We start from the raw sequence: 19,079 nt of genomic DNA, 5'->3' as shown, positions 1-19,079 counted from the left end.
ACGAACTCTGAGAATGAGAGCTACCACTGGTACCAGTCATGGCCAACAGTGAGCCTCAGTACCAGGCAGAAAACTGAGACAAATAATTACCCTGTACTCTTGCTCATCAAGATAAGGGGTGTGGAGGTACAGTTTCAAAAGGCTAAAGACTAATCACTTTGATTCTCTTATTCCAGAAAGGACTGAAGACATAATCAGAGCCAAGATGCAACTCAGACCTATTCTCCTTCCACAGAGACACTCCTGATCTCCCAGCCAATGCCACACTATTTACAGGACTGAAGACACTTATTAGAAAGACGGGTAGCTGTTCCTTGCCCCAGCAGTGAACCATTTACTATACAGCCTCTGATCAAGTCCCCTGATTAAGTCCCCTTTTCAATTCAAAAGTATTGTCTTTCTGACTCAGTTGCTCTGGTCTGAAAGGGAAGGAATGACCAGGAAGCAGTGACTGTGAATGTGCTGTTGTATTACCCAGCACATCAGGACTAGCCTACAACACCTTCCAGAGCAAGGACGAAAGTTGGCTATTAAATAGAAAGTTTCCTAGACAGTGGCTGTTCCTCAGAAGAAAGTAGTTAAGTAAAGAAAATTTACAGTAAAACACTAAAAGGAGAAAGTGGATTTTTGTTGATATAAAAGATGGAAAAGAAAATGCATGAGTGGAAATGGATATGTATGGAAAGCAAAACAATAGTCAAGATGACAAAAAGAACTGAAGCCAGTGAAATGGTATAGGCAATAGGGCTTCAAGAGGAATCAAGGGGAAAGTTGTTCATGATGTTAACTAAATGCTCTTCCACCCCTCCATTCAAAATAGAGGCCAAGTGTCTGAGACTGAGATAAAGGTAGGGCAGGCACATGCAGAAGGCAAGAGAGAAAAAAACCTTAAGACTGTAATTTTGGTCCTTAAAGCAATTAGTAGCATACAGTGAAGAGAAAGTGCAGAGGACTAAACATATTGTTCCATCAATACATTAGCCATAAAGTGATGTTTTCCCTATGGACTTTCTTAAAGATCACATGGCTCCTTAAATCCCAGATTTGGATTTGCTTATTATAGAGACCAGCCCCTACGACTGAATGGAGGTTTCACCTCCCTTTACTTCTTACGTAAGAGGATGAATACAGTCCAAAGCAGGTTTGTTGAGTCAGTATCTTCCAGCATCCCTTCAATCCTTTGGAGAGCAGCAGTGGATTCCAAAAATCAAATTGAATGTATTAGACAACAGAAAAGTAAAGCAAAAACCCCTGAAATGTTTTTAAAAAATCACCACCTTATTAAAAAAAAAAAAAGTCATAAACTTCCATTTACAAGGATTTGTGTAAAACTCTCCAGTGACAATAACAGCATTTTGGAAACCCTCTTGACAGGAACATTTTTGTGGAAAATTAATCAGAGACCAGATCTCACAACTAGTACATGCCTGAGAAAGACAAAAACATCTTGCCAGGGCACATGTTCTGTGTTAGAAACTGGATGGTAGTTGAATAATTGAAAACACATTGTACACTTATTGCAAACCCAAGTATGGAGTAATCCGTTGAAAAGCTTTGTAGTAAGAAATGAATATTCAGCTGGCTCCAAACACTCCTGTGGAAGCAGTTACCTGTCAGGTTGTTTGTGAACATGTTCTTCTGTGATAATTGAAAATTTTCCAATGCAATGTTATTTCATTTAGAGTTCAGCATTTTCAAACATTTTTATTCAACATTCTTTTAATAAGATGACATAAGTAAATTTAAAATACTATCTTGCCACATTATCATTTTTCTCTGCTTTTGTTATTTCCAATTAATTTTCATTAAAATTTGTCCTGAATCTGTGCTGAACCACTTCACTCCAGATCCAGCATTCAGCAATATCATAGTCTCTGCCTGCTCATTAAGATTCCCACTTAAACATTTCTTTAAGACCCCATCAGCTTCATACTTCATGAAGGACTTTATACGTTTTGGCATATTACTCAAAAAAACCCAAATGAGCCAGCATTTAGGTGTGATTTTAAGAGATCAAAATCTACTTGAGGATCCTTGAAGATTCAAGACAACTATCTATATTAAAAAGACAACCAAGGGTGATGGACAGGAGGAGGAAGAAAAGTGGATGCTTTAACAGTCAGCTTCTACTATTTCATACCCAGCTCATAGATAGAAAAGTACCTCTACAAATTGTAATATTATAAAAATGAAGTTCTAAGAAATAAATATTAACCTAAGCTCTGTTTTGCTAGCTGCACATAATGGCACTAAAAAAATATTTTTAAAATCAATCCATCTGTGTGACCCTGGTACCATAGGCCCTAATACTGGATCTGTTCATGCATACTTCTAACAGATGTGACCCAGGTCAGGCCTGGACAAAAATTAGGAAGAAATCATGATGCAGGGTTTACCCTGGCTGCTCTTTGGGCTTCATAGCATCTGCAGTAGAACAAAAGGTAGCTGATCTGTGAGAAAACAGGTGGCATGGACAGTCGATACCTCCTCTGGAATAAAAAAAACTGCTAGTCATAGATTTCTGGGTGAATTTGTATCAGATCAGTGTTTTCGTGGGACTCAATATATTGCTGAACCACAGACAGGCTTTTGAAACCAAAGACTTACAATAGAGCCTTTGTGTAGAACATTTGCATACTACTGTACCAGTATCGGGTATGAACTGAATGGAGCAGCTGTTAATAGCCTGCACTTAGAGCTAAGAGTAACCTGAAGTTCTAAAGAAGGCCCCATCTCCAGATAACTGGGAAAGCTGAATAAAACTAACCAACACAGAAACCAGGAAAATAGTTCTGAAAATGTCACCTAATTACACTCTAGTTTCAGCAAGGTCATCTTCTAGGCCAACAGTCTGGTTTTTTTAATGTCATGCAAGACCTGGGTACAAACTGACAGCATCATGGGAAAACAAAGCTTTGGCTTTTATCACCACCACCCCCCTTTTTTTTTTTTTTTTTTTTAATTATTGAGGTGTTTAAAAAGGATTTTCATGTTTGGGGAACAGAATGGAAAAGAATCAATTTTGGAGGATGTATTTTCTCATAGAAAGGAAAAACTCTAGTAATCTGGGTTTTCTGAAAGGCCAAATAAAGAATATAAAGTAAACTGATGCCAATTTACTTACAATTTACTGCCAGTTCAATTACTGAATTAGTTACTTTTGAATCCCTTAGTGACTAATACTACACTTGCCCTCTAATGGCACCTTAGTTTGAATTATCAAAATGCAAAAGTAGACTAGAAATGGCCCCAATATTAGACCTTGGCATCTGAGGAGCTCTTGGCTGACAGCTGTGCAAACTGTTGTATGTATGCCACAGAGCATTACTGGCTTTTAGTTGTGTGGTCCTTTTTTATTATTCGAGCTGGTGGTTCCACCTCTAAACTATAGAAACTATTTCCTACCTCATAACCACAGTACTAAAAATGTTACGAAGTGACCACAAGATCTGTAGCTGCTTTACCCAGAATTATGTTGGGAAGCATGATATTTGAAAGGCAGATGCTATTTTCTTCTTTTTGACACTGAGATCTGGCCATCTGTTTCATTGGCACTTTCCGTCTGTTGAGAAGGTTACTTGGTAATCAACCAGAGGCGATAAGCTAAGTGAAAATCTATGCTTTGTTACTGCCAGTGGAGGAGGTGAGTGAAAGCAGATATGCACCATATTTGTACCTTGCAGCTGATGTTTCTCTCAATTTTTTAAAGGACTCAAAACTTCAACTACCTGAATATTTGAAAGGCAAAATGTACTGGCACCACTGCTTAATCTACAGAAGTTTTAGCAAATAAATGGGTTAAATTTTGCTTCCAGTAACACCAGTGTAAAGTAGGGTCATTCAGTTTGATAGCATTATGCAGAGAAACACTTGCATTTAAAGGAAGCTAGCTTATGAAGTAGGAGCAGGATGTGCCCACTAGCAAAACCTTGGAAGCTCAACTGCAGATGCCACATGCAGATATTATTCCTCTATATTTTTCTTCCCAAACCACTAGAGTACATGAAATACATCACTTAAATTCAGACAGACAGTAAAACGGACGAACAGTGAAAAGACTAGATGTGTGCCAATACCTACGCTATTATTGAATAAGTTTAATGCATGCCAGAACAACTTATCCTTGATTATTGCTAAAATAGCCTTAAACATTTTTCCTCATATTTTAGTGCTGCAAAATCACTTGGGCATGCAAATAAGTGTAGATATAAAGCTATACATAGGGTGGTGGGAAGACAACACCACAGTTGCAAAATAACTACCACACAGGTAGCATCTGACTCCCCAGAAAAGCTTAATTCCTCTCTTGGTCCGGGAAAGAGTGGAGGACTGGTACACTTTTCTGATGTTCTACTAGATCTGCAAGGGTTCCATTTGTATGTGAATCTTTTAAATGACCATGAGAAAAAGGCAGCCTGAGGTCAGTACTATAGTGGCAGTCATGACACAGTTCACTTGCTGGGAAGGATACTGCATTCTATGCAGTCTACTTGCCATAAGCAGGTTGGAGATGACATGAAGTGAATTGGGTGACAGAAACTCCATTCAAATATGAAGCATTTTCACTTTATTTATAGAAGTTCTTGGTTTTGATTGTCAAGTTCACACTGGTAGCTTTTTGTAATCTGTGCAAAGGGGAAAAATATTCTTCTGAAGGTAGATATTACTCTAGAGAGTCATATCTTGGCTAAACTTAATTGGGATAAAAGTTATTTACATTTATGCATCTAACTAGTGGCTTTTTTTCTTGGGTAACAAGTCTCACATGGAACAGATTATCCTTCTCTTTGACTGTTCTCAATGGTATAGCGAGTGTTAACTTATTTAAGGTGTTAGCCCCAACTTGCAAAACCATAAAGGGTATGGAGCTGTGGGTATTTTGTGGGGTAGCACGGCAACTTAAACTAGCTGATGAAGAGCACTACCAGCAAAAAGTCCTTCAAGAAAAAAGAGCAGCAGCTTGGAAAAGCTAACTCCAGATGTTGTAACCTGTTTCCCCACCCTTCTTGAGATAAAGACCTAGCAGCAGTGATAGTATATCAGTTCATCTAGGGTAAAAACAAGAAGCACAACATAGACACAGAAGTATCATTATTACCACTCACCATAAGAGCTTCATAGAACTTACATTAATCTGTATCCAATAGGTTTCTGAAAGCAGCTGAACTAGTTCTTTCTTCTGAAGCCCTTGGCAATGCCCCATGCATTCACCAGTCTTTGAAAAAAAAAAAGGTTTTCCTCAACTGACTTTTCTTTTGGCCTATGGCTTACAATTCTCACTTGCATATCCCCAAAGCCCAGACTTCATGACAGTTCAAAGAACTCCTTCTATTGAGCATCCTGAAAACATCAGTTAAAGCCCATTTAATAATTTCTTCAAGCAAAAGGAATTGCAGTTTCCATTCTCCATGAATTAAGCATCCCTGGTGCCTAATCCAGCTAATTTTTACCTCTGCAGGAGATGTGGTAATTGCTTTATGGGAATTCTTCTCAAAGGCAACTCAACTCCTGGGCTCATAGCCTAACTGCAGCATTTTCTTGCCTTCCCACAGACTCTCACAGGCTGACCATTTTCAGCCTGCTATGGAGCTGCCATTGACAGCCCGAATATAACTTTTTCTGCTGGTCTGTAACTTTCTATTCTTTTTAGCTTGCCTTTTTTTTTTTTTTTGCAGGGGGAAGCACTTCTCATTTCAGCTTGGTTTCTCTTCTACTGTTTCAAAAACTATTTGCAACTGGGCAAACTTGCTGACACGTAACTTTTCCAGGTCTTTGAAGATTATTTTTCCAGGATTTGTGTTCATGAACTTTGCTTATTTTAGTTTGTCCTTTTGACACCAGTTGTACATGTTGCAGCTGACAGTTCTACCCTTGTACTCTGTCTCAATATGTGAATAAATGTCAGTGATTTCTAATTCAGAGGCATATGGGCCAAGGGCTGAATTTCTGTAATGGAGCTGGCAAGGAGAAATTTGAATTAACCTGCACTTAGTTACTCAGTGTGGCCCAGTCTGGGTAAACAGTAGTGTTTACCAAACAGTAACACAATCCTGACAAGCAACTGTTTTAAGTTCACATGAATTCAATTTTGTGCCATAAAAGTTGGGCAATGAATAATTTTCTTAAATCATTGCTGACACTTTAACACAGACAGGTCACTTGCATGAGATGCTTGAAGCTGGTTTCAAATATTTGCTATCCATCACTGGATAGCATCTGATCTAAGCATACAAAATCCAGTTGCACATGTCAGCAAAGTGAGATTTTCCTCCCCCAAATGTAAGGGCAATTTTCTCAGTAGCTGAAGTCATTGTTTCCTTTGGCATGACTTCCAAAAGAGTTTGTCTCATCAGCAGTGTAAATTTGCTCTGCCTGCTGTCCCTTACCTCTCACTATCTTAACCAATCCCTCTTAAATTCAACCTGACAGTCTTGCAGTTAACCGAATATCTTGCAGCAAAGGACAGCTGCTGGGTCCTGCTGCAGCTTTGGGCTCTGCTTGGCCAAGCAGCACCACCTGAACCTGCCCACATTCCTCTTTACACAGGGCACATGCTGTAGCCAGAGAAACAATTTTTGTTGTAGGACTCGGTTAAGGAGTGTCTGAAGTTTGATCCTGGGCACATTCCTGATCTAGTATTAAATGTGTATCATTTTAAGCTTATGAGCACAGTGAACATTTTATAAATTCAGTCCACTCAGTTTCCATGCTGGACAAGCATACAGAAATACTTCGGCAGAAATGTGCTCTGAAGAGTCAGCAGCTTCATGTGACCCAAGAAATGTTGGACAATATGGCTTCTAGCCTATTGACAAAGCTGTACTTCAGCACATATCGCATCTCACTAGACTGAATAATGAAGCATTATGGTCCAATCTCCTGCTGTTGAAACTTCCCTGCTTGTGCACAGTTGCCATCTGTATTTTTCTAAGCAGATATTAAGCAGTACTTGACCTGGAAAAGCTGCCACAGAAAAGCAATAATTATTTTGGCACTTCAGGCAGCAGTGACAGATGTATTAGTAAAGACAGAAGATGGATGATATCAGGAAAAGTATGAAAACAGAAAGAAACAGAAGAAAAATATTGGTGCAACCCTTCGGTATCAACAGCACACACACACACGTGCTTCATATCATAATTTGCTATGAATTCAACATTTACAGGATTTATTATTGCAAAATTGCTTCTTTTGACAGCTTATTCAGGAAATGCACTAGTTTTCTTTTAGAGAATTGGAATACTGTGATGGATTCCACACTGCTAAAAAACCAGTATCATGTATTTCAACCTTGAGCTTAAAAAGTATGCATCCTATTCTGTAATTTGAAAAACTTACACAATAAAGATCATGAATACACAACAAACAATATATAAGCTAAAAGTTGGGGGGGGGGAATGGTGCAGAAGGAAGAAACCATACATAATTTTATCAGACATTGGACTTCCTATCAACTTTTTAGTAATTTCTTTTTCCCTTTACCTTTACTATTAAATAAATTGTACTGTAACTGCACATTGCTTAGTCCTATTTGTACAAATCCTCTTTGTATTTGGTGTCACCAACCATCTGGTAACACAAACTTCACAAGGCATCAGTAATGACAAATGCCTTACTCCATACCTTCTTTTGGGTTCCATCTTAAAACCTGTCACAGCAGCTAGTAGCATTTGTACTTTGCCTTTTGTTTTTAAAACTTTTGTGTGTGTGTGTGGCATGTTTGATTCCAGAGATGTCCTGGAGTCATCATATATGCCACCAGAGCCAATATCGAATATCAGGGAGTGGATTTATCTGTGAATTAAGAAGCTTGTATTCTTTGTGCACACCAAGGAAAAGAAAAATTGTTACAAACAGAAGCTGGTGAGAAGCTGGAAGTAATGTGTCCAAAGTGTACAGAAGTGAATATTTTGCATCTGGAAAACCATTTTCTGCATGAGAAAAATCATCCTTTTCCTGCCAGTACTTTTCAATTTACTTAGGAGAAGCTTAACTGTTACAGGTTACAGTAGTGAATAAAGTGAAGGGAAGGGATTTTGAAAGGTCTTCCTGTGAGTTCTGCTGAGTGCGTTTGAAAGGTTGTCTCCTGCTCTTGGTGTTTTACCATTGGCCTTAACTCCAAGATAATATATATTATCCCCCTAAAAGACCATGTAGTGGACCTTAGTCCTCTGCTGCCAGATAATATAAAGGTAATATAATAGGATCAAGGACCTATGAAGCTCATTTGATTAAAATGCATGTACATAGAGCAGAAGACATTCCACAATCCACAAGTAAAAATAAAGAATATTTACCAATAGCTTATAAACCACTTCAGTTCTCAGGTATCTCATGTCACCTTGTATCATATGCAAATTCTCCAAACAGCAAGAGTGGGAAGTGGTAATTAATGATGGGCCATAATTATCTGTCTTTGTAACACTGTAACAGGGCTGCAACATCCCCTCTTTTGGCACAAAGAATATTTTTTGTTATTTTATTCTTGCAACTTGTCCCTGACCAGAGTTAGGTAGTTAGTATGACTATTTTATTAATCATCACTGCAACATATAATCATTGATTATATATTTGAGCTACTGAATATTACATTTGTATTAGAGTTGGAGCTCATTTAGTGGTGAATGATATTATGTTCATACAAAACATCTGAGCTGTGGAAAACATGTGCACTGAATTCAAGTTCACTGAGCAGCCAAACAAAGCCCAAGACAAATCCAGAAACTTAAGGTTAAGTAACTAGCTTCTGTGACTGTTCTATGTACTACTATTAATGTAGTGATTTAAGATTGAGCTTAGCTTTGTCTTTTGTTAAGGATTTTGGTGCATGTGGCACTGTACAACAGAGTAAATGCTATCAATTTTCCCTAACATGTTACAGGCTGAAGAACAGAATTCATATGTAATAAAAGCTCCATTTCACTCACTGTTGGGGGAAAAAAAAAAAGAAAAAAGGCAAGTGTAACGTTGGCAGAGGAGTGCTGGTTGTAGGGACAGGAGATTATATTACTGTGTCCCAGCAGAGTAATTTCTGTATGTCTCCATAAAAGCAACGTAGTATTATGATGTCCCATCCGTTCTCCTCTACCATGACATCCTTATTTTCCAGTACTCATCCATGTTTGCCCTAATCATTCAGCAATACAAAACCCCCCAGATTTTCCAAATGGTATCATAAGGAAAGGAAACTATTGTTTTACAGCTCTGATTACAACCTAACAAAATGAATGTTTTGCTATGTATAAACTGCTGAACAAAGCTACAGATCAAGCTGCTGCTAAGTATACTTGCTATGTTTAGAGAGATGCTGGCTGACAAGTGGACCTTATGGCATTATATGGCAATTATCAGTTCCTTTCTAAGCAGAAACTTTTAACAGACAGAGTCCAGCTTCTCAGTACCCTTCCCTGGAGCACAGAATCTTCAGAGTGCACAGAGGAGCTGGACTTGACTTACAAGCAGTCTGGAAAATTTCAGCAGTAACCGACCATTTGATGAGCTGTCTGGGGTACATCTGCTTGGTATTTTGCAGACAATGGGGAGCTCACTATAACTGCTAAGTTGAACAGGGTTTATGTGAGTAGTACAGCACTGAGCCCAAACCAGTGTATGGTATCTCTCCTCGGCATACATTAACTCAAGAAACAAAACCTATTTAGTCATGTTCTACACAGCATCTGGGTAACTCAAGCATGAGATCACAAGCTCACACCTGCTCATAATTCTCAAACAAGAGTTAAAAATACAAAAGGGCAGGGAGTGAAATTAAGCAGGGAGAATTGCAAGGCAGTATGTTTAAGTGATAATTATCAACTAAAACAGTGCCTACAATAGAAGAACTGGGAAAGATAATGACTTTTTAAAAAAAGAAGGATTGGAGACTGTGGATACTAACTGAATAACAACACACTATTGCAAAAATGGGCACATGTATGCAAGAATATGGCTTGTAAGAAGCAATTTTTCCTTTCTCTCAGTAGTCTGAACAGTTTGAGCAGTAAGCTGGAGTCATACAGATGTTTAGATGAATTGGAAACAGTCTACAGGAGAGTAAGAATGTGACTTAAAGGCTAAGTGAATGGGACTGTTTAGCCTGAAAAGAAAGAATGAGGAGGCACGCAATGACAACCATCATTTGTAAAATGCTGTTTCCAGCAGAAGAGAGTCAGGTTACATAATTGGAAGAACTTTTTAAAAATAGAGAAGCCCTGGGCTGCCTGCAGGTCACAAAGCCTTCATTTCTTGGAGCTTTTTAATAACTGGTTAGCCAAATATTTGTCAGGAGTGATATAAAGATAAGTAATCCTGTCTAGGCAGTAGAGGATGGACTACGTGCCACCTCAAGGTCACCTTGAGCTCTGTGATTTTATGGAGGGTAGATGGAACAAGTCTGCAAAATACATCTCAGGCTAAATGTAGCCTCTCAAATGATTTAAGTGGAAAAGGATCACTCGTTCACTTACTCAAACGTGCTTTGGAAGATACCTACAACTACCTGTAATGTTCACTCAACCTATTAGGAAAAAAGCAGAATTAACTCTGGAAAATACTTAAAATGGGGAATTTCTTTAAATAGTATGAGTCTGAAAGACCACAAAGGTATAGCCAATATACTACAGCTTCAAAGAAAGGCAAACTTCATCAGAAAGTTACTGCAACAAATTACTCATTCACTCTCAAATAAACATAGAATGAAAAATAAAACCAGAAAGAGAATTCAAGCTTACTGCTTCACCAGTTTTTCCAAGGTCTCCTTGGTCTCCTTGTTCTCCCTGTTAAATATAGAAAACAGATGATGTAGTTCATTAGAAAAGTAATTTCTTTAATACGTGTATATTAAAGTCCTCTATTTTCCTAGAAGCCTCTTTATTTTCTAAATTACATCTGCCAATTAAAATCTAAAATTAAGCAACAGCAAAAATTTAATTTTGTCAGTGGCTAATTTTGATTTTGTAAAAAGATGTCCTAATGTATTTAGGACTTGCCTGCAAAAATGAAAACTATGTATTAAAGGGCTCACTAAATACATTAATTCAGCAAATACTACAAGTGAATGATTTAGTTTTTATTCAAATCTTCCTTTCAACAAATTACCTTCATTATTTCACAACTGCTTCAAAAGTAAATGTTACCTTTTCATACTGTTGATACCTTTAATTTTGTTATGAAATATTAGAAAAATTGACATTTAAATGGCATTTTAACAAACTTCTTTCCCTCGCCCCAAAAGCTTGAAACTCGCATGAAGTATTAGATTAATTAATCCTGTTCTCCTTAATAACGCTGCAAGTCATGCTATGTAGCTCCAGAACATTTTGTTACATATTTTACAAGTTGAAGCTGGCTGTACATGCACTATTAGTTATCTGGCTACAACTATAATCTCAGTGCCCTGATGAACAGTGGCTTGAGTACTGCTTACTCAGATTGCAACTCAGCACTGAGAAATTCTGCTGCCACAAGCTCCTCTTTCAAACTGCAGCACTTCATCTCAACCATCCACACAGCCCCAAAATCTGCCACTGCAGGAACTGCCCTGAGTCCTTTGTTGCCCCCAGGCCCAGGCACCCTCACATCCCCAGGCAGGTATATCTCATTTTAGCAGGTGCTGTCTTTGCTCGCACGTTCCTGTCTCCAAGAGCTGCATAATTTTCTTCTTTTCCAAAATGGGATCTTGCAAGGAAGCAGAATCACCAGTATTACATGCTGTACTTCCATACATTTATATTATATGGAAGCATGTGTACTCATATCCTTTCACTGGCATGCCCCTGTGTATAGCATTGTATAATTGTATGCATTTGATACTCCAAACACATTTTATTTCATACATAAACCCATCACTTACCTTTAAACCTTCTGGTCCAGGATCACCTATATAACCTTTCTGTCCTGGCTTTCCCTAAAATAATGATTAGAATAAAATATTGTAAATATTTAATTTTTAAAAGATAATTTCATCCCAATTTCTGTATTTATCAAAATATGTGCACTCAAAAATGTACAGTTCAGTAATATTTAATACCAACATTTGAAGCAAGTGTTTTCATAAATCTACATCTGAAAATACACTGTTGATTATTACTGCAAATACTAGCACAGTAAGCAGAATCTGTATTAACTCTTACAGCAGTTAACACTGAGGAAGAACAGTCAGAATCCAAGAATCAAATACATTTCAATTTCACTTTAAAATACATATTAAGGAGACAAAGAAAGGGCAAGGTCATGATCTCTCCTGGCTAATTCCAACGGAATAGGGACTCACACTAACAGAATTTGACGTTTAGACTTCAGGGACTGGTGTCATAACTGTCCTTCCCCAGACAGACAAAATCAGCTCAACTATCCTCTCCACTTTGTTCATCAAATTGATTATTCTAAGCCTCATCCCTCTCCACTACCATTTTGCTGCTGATAGATCTTGTTGCTATGATACTCTGTTAATAATGTTGTTACCTGGAAGAAATACAGCAACATCAATCAGAGCAGGAGGCCATGACATAACAAGATCTTTGAAGCATTTTATAATATACATCCCTCCCTCTGTTGTCACTCACACAGACCCATAAAGGCATACAAACCAGAATGCTTTTCTCCTGAATTTTCAATTAAATGTTTCTAACTTAATTATGTCTCACTTTTAGGAGGTCATTCTCCCTCCAGGTATACTTTACTTCCTCTACAACATAAAACATGGCCTAACCACTTGGTTATCTGAACAGCATAGCCTTGCCTAGACAAATTTTCACCATCTGCTCAGAGGCAAAGACCCTAGTCCAAAAGTAAAGGTCCAATGGACCAGACGTGGCTCTTGAGCAAGTTGCTAATGCGATTACAGAAGCCTGACAACTGGAGAAAGAAAATTAATTCAACATTTTAATGATTCACTATCAAAAACATGCAGATTTCTGCTAAAAGGAAATTATCAGCTGTTGTTCCAGCACACTGAATAATTGCAATCACAGGACTCTGTAATGAGAGCTTCCCTTTCCACATCAGCTGTCCTGAGACAAGAGCAACTAAAGCAACAGATAACAAACAGGTTTCTTCAAAAAGGATGGGATTTTTCCATTTGGCTCTTTTGCTCAGGCTGCTCTGTGACTGTCTTTCAGAGCACAGTGTGTTTGTTAGTTTCTGGGCTTCTGAGAAATTCTCTATATGGCTTAAAATTATATTGTCTTAGTAGGTTTCATGACTTCTCATATTAATCCATTTTAATCTCTCTTGTTCTCTCTCTGCCTGCCTGAGTGATTACATTTTGCCCTACAAGTTTTAACAAATATCACTGCTTTAGGAACAGACTTTTGTTTTTGCCTATGGATTAAAACATGGCACAGCCAGGAATGCCAGGAGAAAAGACCGTGAAGAGAAGTTCTAAGACACCCAGATAAAGCAAGTCATGTCTTTCCACAAGGCTTAGCAAAGAACAAGTGATTGGCTTCTGCAGGTTACTACATGCTGTTTAACTACTTTGCTGCAAAGAACCTTAAGGTCTAGAGAGCAAGACTGTAATGTAAAAATGTTTTAAACAAAATTCATTGAAAGAAAACTACTGGCCACTATTAACTACCTTGACTATTTTAGTCCTATCAGATCTGAATTGGGAGTTACAACTTGTAAAGGTTTCTTGGCTGTAGTAGCCCAGCTACGTACTAGCTGCAAAGGACACACAACAGAAGCGAGTTGATTATAAAACAGAACAAGTGGATTTAACTGGTTAAGTAATCTGAAACATACAGATTCGGCTTTAAACAGAAATGCAATACAACTGTAAATTACACATAGAGGAAAAGCCACTGACAGAAGGTTAAAGTAAGGATGGCTCTTTTTCTGCTTGCAAATCCCTGAAAAAATTACTCTTCCAGGGCAGGGTAGTCCCAAAGGAAATGTCTGTTTCCTAAAATATTAGCTGAAAGTTCTGCCCTTCCCTTGCAGGAAACGGCAACCACCTGTACTTCCTTTCACCTCACAATGGGTCATTTTCCCCCATAGTTAGGAGGAACTGCTCACCTTATGACTATATAAATATCAGCTTTTGTTTTACACATGTATCCCAGAAAGGAATCAACTCACAACAATTCCTTTCTATATTCTGGTTTAAAACAATCTCCCCCCTTTTAAAGGCATTTTCTGCTCCAGCAATGAAAATTAAAATGCACCAATGCTCGCACTGCCTGAGCTGAGCTACACTGACAGTTACAGAGTTAATATTTGGATAGCGTCTGAGAAGGAGTTAAATTGGGAGGAAACTGAATAAACACAGTCACTTCTTTAATGTGGCATCTACTGTATTTTCACAGGACAAATAAATAATCAGCATTTTTTGATTTAGAAGGATTAATTTAGAGAATGTAAGTATTTGACTTTGGAATAGAATGGGTGGGAAGGTTTGAAAAGGAGTGAATGACAAAATCAGATCGTGTGATCAGATTCAGCTCTGTGGAACCTGAGATATACCCTGAACAAATGGGGAAGCATCACCAGTTTTGGCTCCAGTTCTTTTAGACACATAGGAATGTGTTTCCAAGCTGGGACCTGAGAACCAGAGTGCACATTCATATTCACCTTCTGTTCCAGCAGAGGATGATCTGTTTTACTGGTCAGGTGGGTCCCAGTGGTTTTTGGTCTCATGCACGTTTTTTAAAGCAAATGTTAGAAACAAGGGGTGGGGGGCAGGGGGAAGGAGACAATGAGGTGAAAATTTATGGCTGCCTGCTTGGCACATGCCTAAACCTGAACTGGGGGCTGAACACTTTGACCTGAAAACTACACAGTAGAAGAGATGAGGAATTCCAGATGCACTAGAAACCTGCTTCATTACTGTCCAAGAGAAAACTAGAACAGTTTCATAAGAATAATCAAAGGTTTAGAACACATCACCTACAAGGATACTTTACCTAGTTCAGACAAACCCTAAGAAAGTGAGGATAACAGTGGCTGAGAAGAGGACTAACCTATTAACCATGCCTACAAATAAGGTCTGTAGGACAGGAAGCAAGGTTGCAGCGAGAAAGACACAGGCAAGACTTTCAGATAGAACAGCTAGACATTAGAAAAACCATCTGTAAAACAGGCAAAGGACTGAAGCAGATTGCCAAGGAGAATGAAGTATCACCACCCCTGGAGGCTGCAAAAACCAAGGTAGAGACACTTCTGTCAGCTAAAGGCATAGCTGACAGCTGATGGTACCTCGGGGCCATGCATGGCCAGACCACTTTTTCAGGTCCCTCTCAGAGACCTCCCCTGCTCCCATGGCTATTTAATTAGTACAGTGACAGCACCGTTTTGATAGCATTTACTTTCAGAGGTAGCATTTACTTTTTTAAACTCTGTTCATGGAAAATGGAAACAAAGCCATTTTTTCACAAAGATGTGAAACTGCAATCAAGCGAGCATAATTTAAAAAGACAGATGCATTCAGCAGCTTACTGACTCAGCTAAACTATATCAGATTTAACAACTTCATGACTGGAACGCTCTCTCTCTCTAATGTAACCACACAGACTATGCTACAAGCGGGAGTGAAGAAGCAAGGACAAGCAGAGATGGGAGCAGAGTTCAGAGCAGCAGTGTGAACAAGTTGGCCTGGAGCAGTGCAACAGCTGGAGCCAACAGAAGCTGTAGAATCCAGGCAAGAGCAGATGGGCCCTGGGATGAGGGGGAAAAACAGGCAGGGCTCTCCATCAAGCAAAATTCCCATTTCCCCTACCTCTCATTTCAGAAGGGGATGCTAGCCAGCAAGCTACTAAAAAATGCCTGGAGATGGGAACCCTGGAGGCCACCTCAGATCCACACATTCTTTTCTCAACAGCTTGTTGTGAGAGAGAGAAACGAGGAAGCCATAAGACAAGCCAATAGTGTGCACATTTCCCATTGAGAGAAATCAAAACCAAAATAATTTAGGTCAAACTGACCCAAAATAGATTAAAAATATTTCAGTTTGCTAGGTTACACAGAAATTTTTCCTCTTAGGTCACTTTGACACCAGCTGATGGTGGCCTGTGTATGCCTGGTGATGCAGAGAATGTGAAGGTAGTTGTCTCTTTGCCCATGAGTCACCCGTGGCAGCATCTTCTTTTCCAATTGCCACAGCACAATATGGAGATGCTGTCCAGCCATGAAGCCCTGCCCAAGGAGAAAACTCAAAGTATGATGCAGCCAAAATAAAAATTTCCATGAGGCTCTTGGCAGAAGCTCAGGCAGATTAAAGTGGATATTGAACTGAGTCAAAGTGTTTTTGAAATTCTGTTCAATTTTTTGCATGTTTTCCTCAGCTGAAAAAAGAGTTTTTTGGGTTGGTGGTTTGTTTTTTTGGTTTTTTTTGTTGTTTTTTTTAAGAACACCTAATCCATGTGGCAAATAAGTGTTTTAATATTATTTCTAACAGAAAGCAAATTCCCAGCTTTGAATAGCTAATGAACAGGAAAAATGATGTAGGACTATATCCACTCCAGAACCAGGAAACAATGGTACAGACTTTCCTAAGTTCATGCAAGAAATGAGAAGTCATTCAAAATGAAGACCAAGCCAGTAATTAACACACATAAGCAAATCAAGTAAAGGCAGAAGATCATATTGCTTTCAATAAACTTAGTGACACTCCTGTAGTCCCTAGTGCAGGCTAGTATTCCTTTTTAGTTTAGAATTTTTCTAAACATAAGCTTCAAGTCCACTAAAATACTCTTAGACACTAGTAAATATTTATAACTAACAAAATTGGTTGTTAATTTTAAACTTTTGTCTTTTAAAACATATCACCACAAACAGCATTGTGGTATTCCAGCTTTACTGTTTTCAGCAACTGTCTACCAGATCAGTCTGAAAATGATTTCTTAAAGCATCAGTCCTTTATATTTCTCCTTGTGAGTGGAGTCTCATGGTGGGTTCTTCCCCAATTTAAATATTATGATATATCAGCTGGTTCAGTCCCTAGGAACTACATGGTGGTTTCATCTGCTTCAGAGGAGCACCATAAGCAGTTAGTTATCGACTCTTTCCTTTTCAAAAATTTTATTTTGTGCACCATGGCTATGATTTGTTTTCAAATCCTTCATATGGAAAACCATTTCTCCCCCTAGCTCTGTTTTGAGTATGTGCTGATGGAAGAGACATATTTATTCAGGAGATGCCATTTTAACGCAGTCATTTCTCACAGTAAATTTACCTTTTAAAGCAGTACTTCTGCTGAAAAATAGTCTGCCTTAAAATTACTTATACTTACTCTTGGGCCGACTCCTCCAATAGGTCCAGCTGGTCCTACTTCTCCCTAAAAGAAATCAGGGCTCAATAATCTTGATGCCAAGTCTAGCTTTAAAAAAGAAAATCTGCAGATAACTGTTTGTATTGATTATATCATCTTAAATTTGCTTCAGATATGTTTGTATGAGTCCAAGTCTGATAGCAACATTACAGGAGACACTAATCTCATTTTAAACAAATTCATTAGCCAGAAAGCCATGCCCTATGTAGCCCCTAGATGCAGCCAGAAAGGCTGTTAAACTGTTGGTATACCTACCATTATAGCAATATTTTCACAATTTTGAGCAGGGAGAGATTCGGCAATGATAGGTCAACCTCTCTGTCTGCCCTGCAGGTACTCTCTTCTAGCAACACCTGACACTTCATGACTATAAAAGCAGTAGGAACATCCTGCTTTTCTCTTCCATGTTGCTATGGCACAACCACCAAGTTAGCCAAGCCATTTTGCTAGGGTTTAACCTTGTCTTTTCTCTGGAATGGAGGGAGGCTCGGGGTCAGGCTTGTCAGGTGTGTAAGAGAAGAAATGAGACACTGTGCCTGTGCTACGCAGTACACTGATGTAATTATGCATGATGGGGAGCTGTAGCATTAACTCTTCAAGGTTCACTCATTACACAGTTATATTAAAACATGGACTTGTATCAGTGCTGTGCCAGGATGTCATGCTGTGATCATTTTATGGTTCACTGACCCTCCTCAGTATGGAAGATTTTCTCCAGGTTTTGGAGAAAGTGGTACACCACCTTTTCAATTACAAGCCATAGGAGACAGAGGAATTAAGAAATCTAATCTGCAGCTTCCTAGCTTCTAACTAAACAGATCATTTTGCCACTGTTAGCTTTTACTCACTCAATATTTGTCATGGAAGCCCATAATTAAGCTACTTAGAAGTCTAGAGGTCTATCCCCAGAATCATTGCTTAAATTATTTCTAATGTTAATTACTTTTAGCCTAGGAGACATCAGTTTTTATTTTCATGATGATGAATTAAGAATACTCAATAAATTTATAAGATGAAGAGCTGCCTTCCTCCTCCTTCAATTAATGGGGTCTAATGGTTTACTTAAGTGTATCTAGGATACTGTAATTAAATTCATATATGGTTTCTATCTCCATACTACACCCCCATCTCCCTAGTTTAACTATAAGAACCACATCCAACTCTGGACACACATTATCTGACATTCCACTGAAATAACTAAAATCAATCATATAATGGATGCACAGCCCCATAAGGCTGCTAAAACCTCTTTGCAACACCTGCCAAAATGCAAAAGAAACTTGAAATTTTGCACACCACCACCATAAACACCTAACCATTGCTGTCTAACCCTGTTAACCCTCACAACCTTTTCTTTTAAACATAATGTCTTGATTGGATATTATTTCCATCTTACCTCAACTCCTTTGGGGCCTTGTGGCCCTGGGGGCCCTCGGTCACCCAGAAGTCCCTAAACATCAAAACAAACACAGTGAGAACTTGTATCAACCAACAATCAGGTTGGTCTAGTTTCTCTCCTCTTACAAACCTGGAAAGAAATGCAAAACTGAGGAAGCAGACCTCTTTTCTTACCATTGTTCTTTGGATTTCCCTTAGGAAGTCAGGAGAAGATGCAGCAGAATTTTAAAATCTGCTGGAAAACTGAGTATCTTACAAACTTCTACCACACAGATTTTTCTAAAGCTTTTTTCTTTTGTCTTTTTGAAAAGGAAACAAAAAAAAATTGGAGCTCACAAAAGAACAGTTCCTCTTTTTTGAAGACATAAAGCACACCATCATATTAGGATTAAAGCAAAAACCAATGTAACTCTTATAG

The 19,079-nt window shown here is 38.5% G+C and overlaps 1 protein-coding gene across 5 annotated transcripts in view; it reads right to left on the bottom strand.

The window, feature by feature from the left end:
- COL24A1 (collagen type XXIV alpha 1 chain) overlaps nucleotides 1-19,079 on the bottom strand; it is a 151,542-nt gene that overhangs the window by 57,043 nt on the left and 75,420 nt on the right. For 4 of the 5 annotated variants that reach the window (XM_075039089.1, XM_075039086.1, XM_075039085.1 and 1 more), the window contains 5 exons: nucleotides 18,660-18,713; nucleotides 17,225-17,269; nucleotides 11,849-11,902; nucleotides 10,728-10,772; nucleotides 5,129-5,215 (listed from right to left, as the gene is read on the bottom strand). In XM_075039089.1, the coding sequence (XP_074895190.1) occupies nucleotides 5,129-5,215; nucleotides 10,728-10,772; nucleotides 11,849-11,902; nucleotides 17,225-17,269; nucleotides 18,660-18,713 (285 nt within the window). The remainder of the gene's footprint in view (nucleotides 1-5,128; nucleotides 5,216-10,727; nucleotides 10,773-11,848; nucleotides 11,903-17,224; nucleotides 17,270-18,659; nucleotides 18,714-19,079) is intronic. The other variant, XM_075039087.1, reaches the window with a different exon arrangement.

The sequence above is a fragment of the Buteo buteo genome, chromosome 10 (genome assembly GCF_964188355.1).
Source record: "Buteo buteo chromosome 10, bButBut1.hap1.1, whole genome shotgun sequence".
NCBI lineage: Eukaryota > Metazoa > Chordata > Aves > Accipitriformes > Accipitridae > Buteo > Buteo buteo.
The sequence above is the reverse complement of the archived record's forward strand: the minus strand, read 5'-3'. Positions and strand labels throughout refer to the sequence as shown.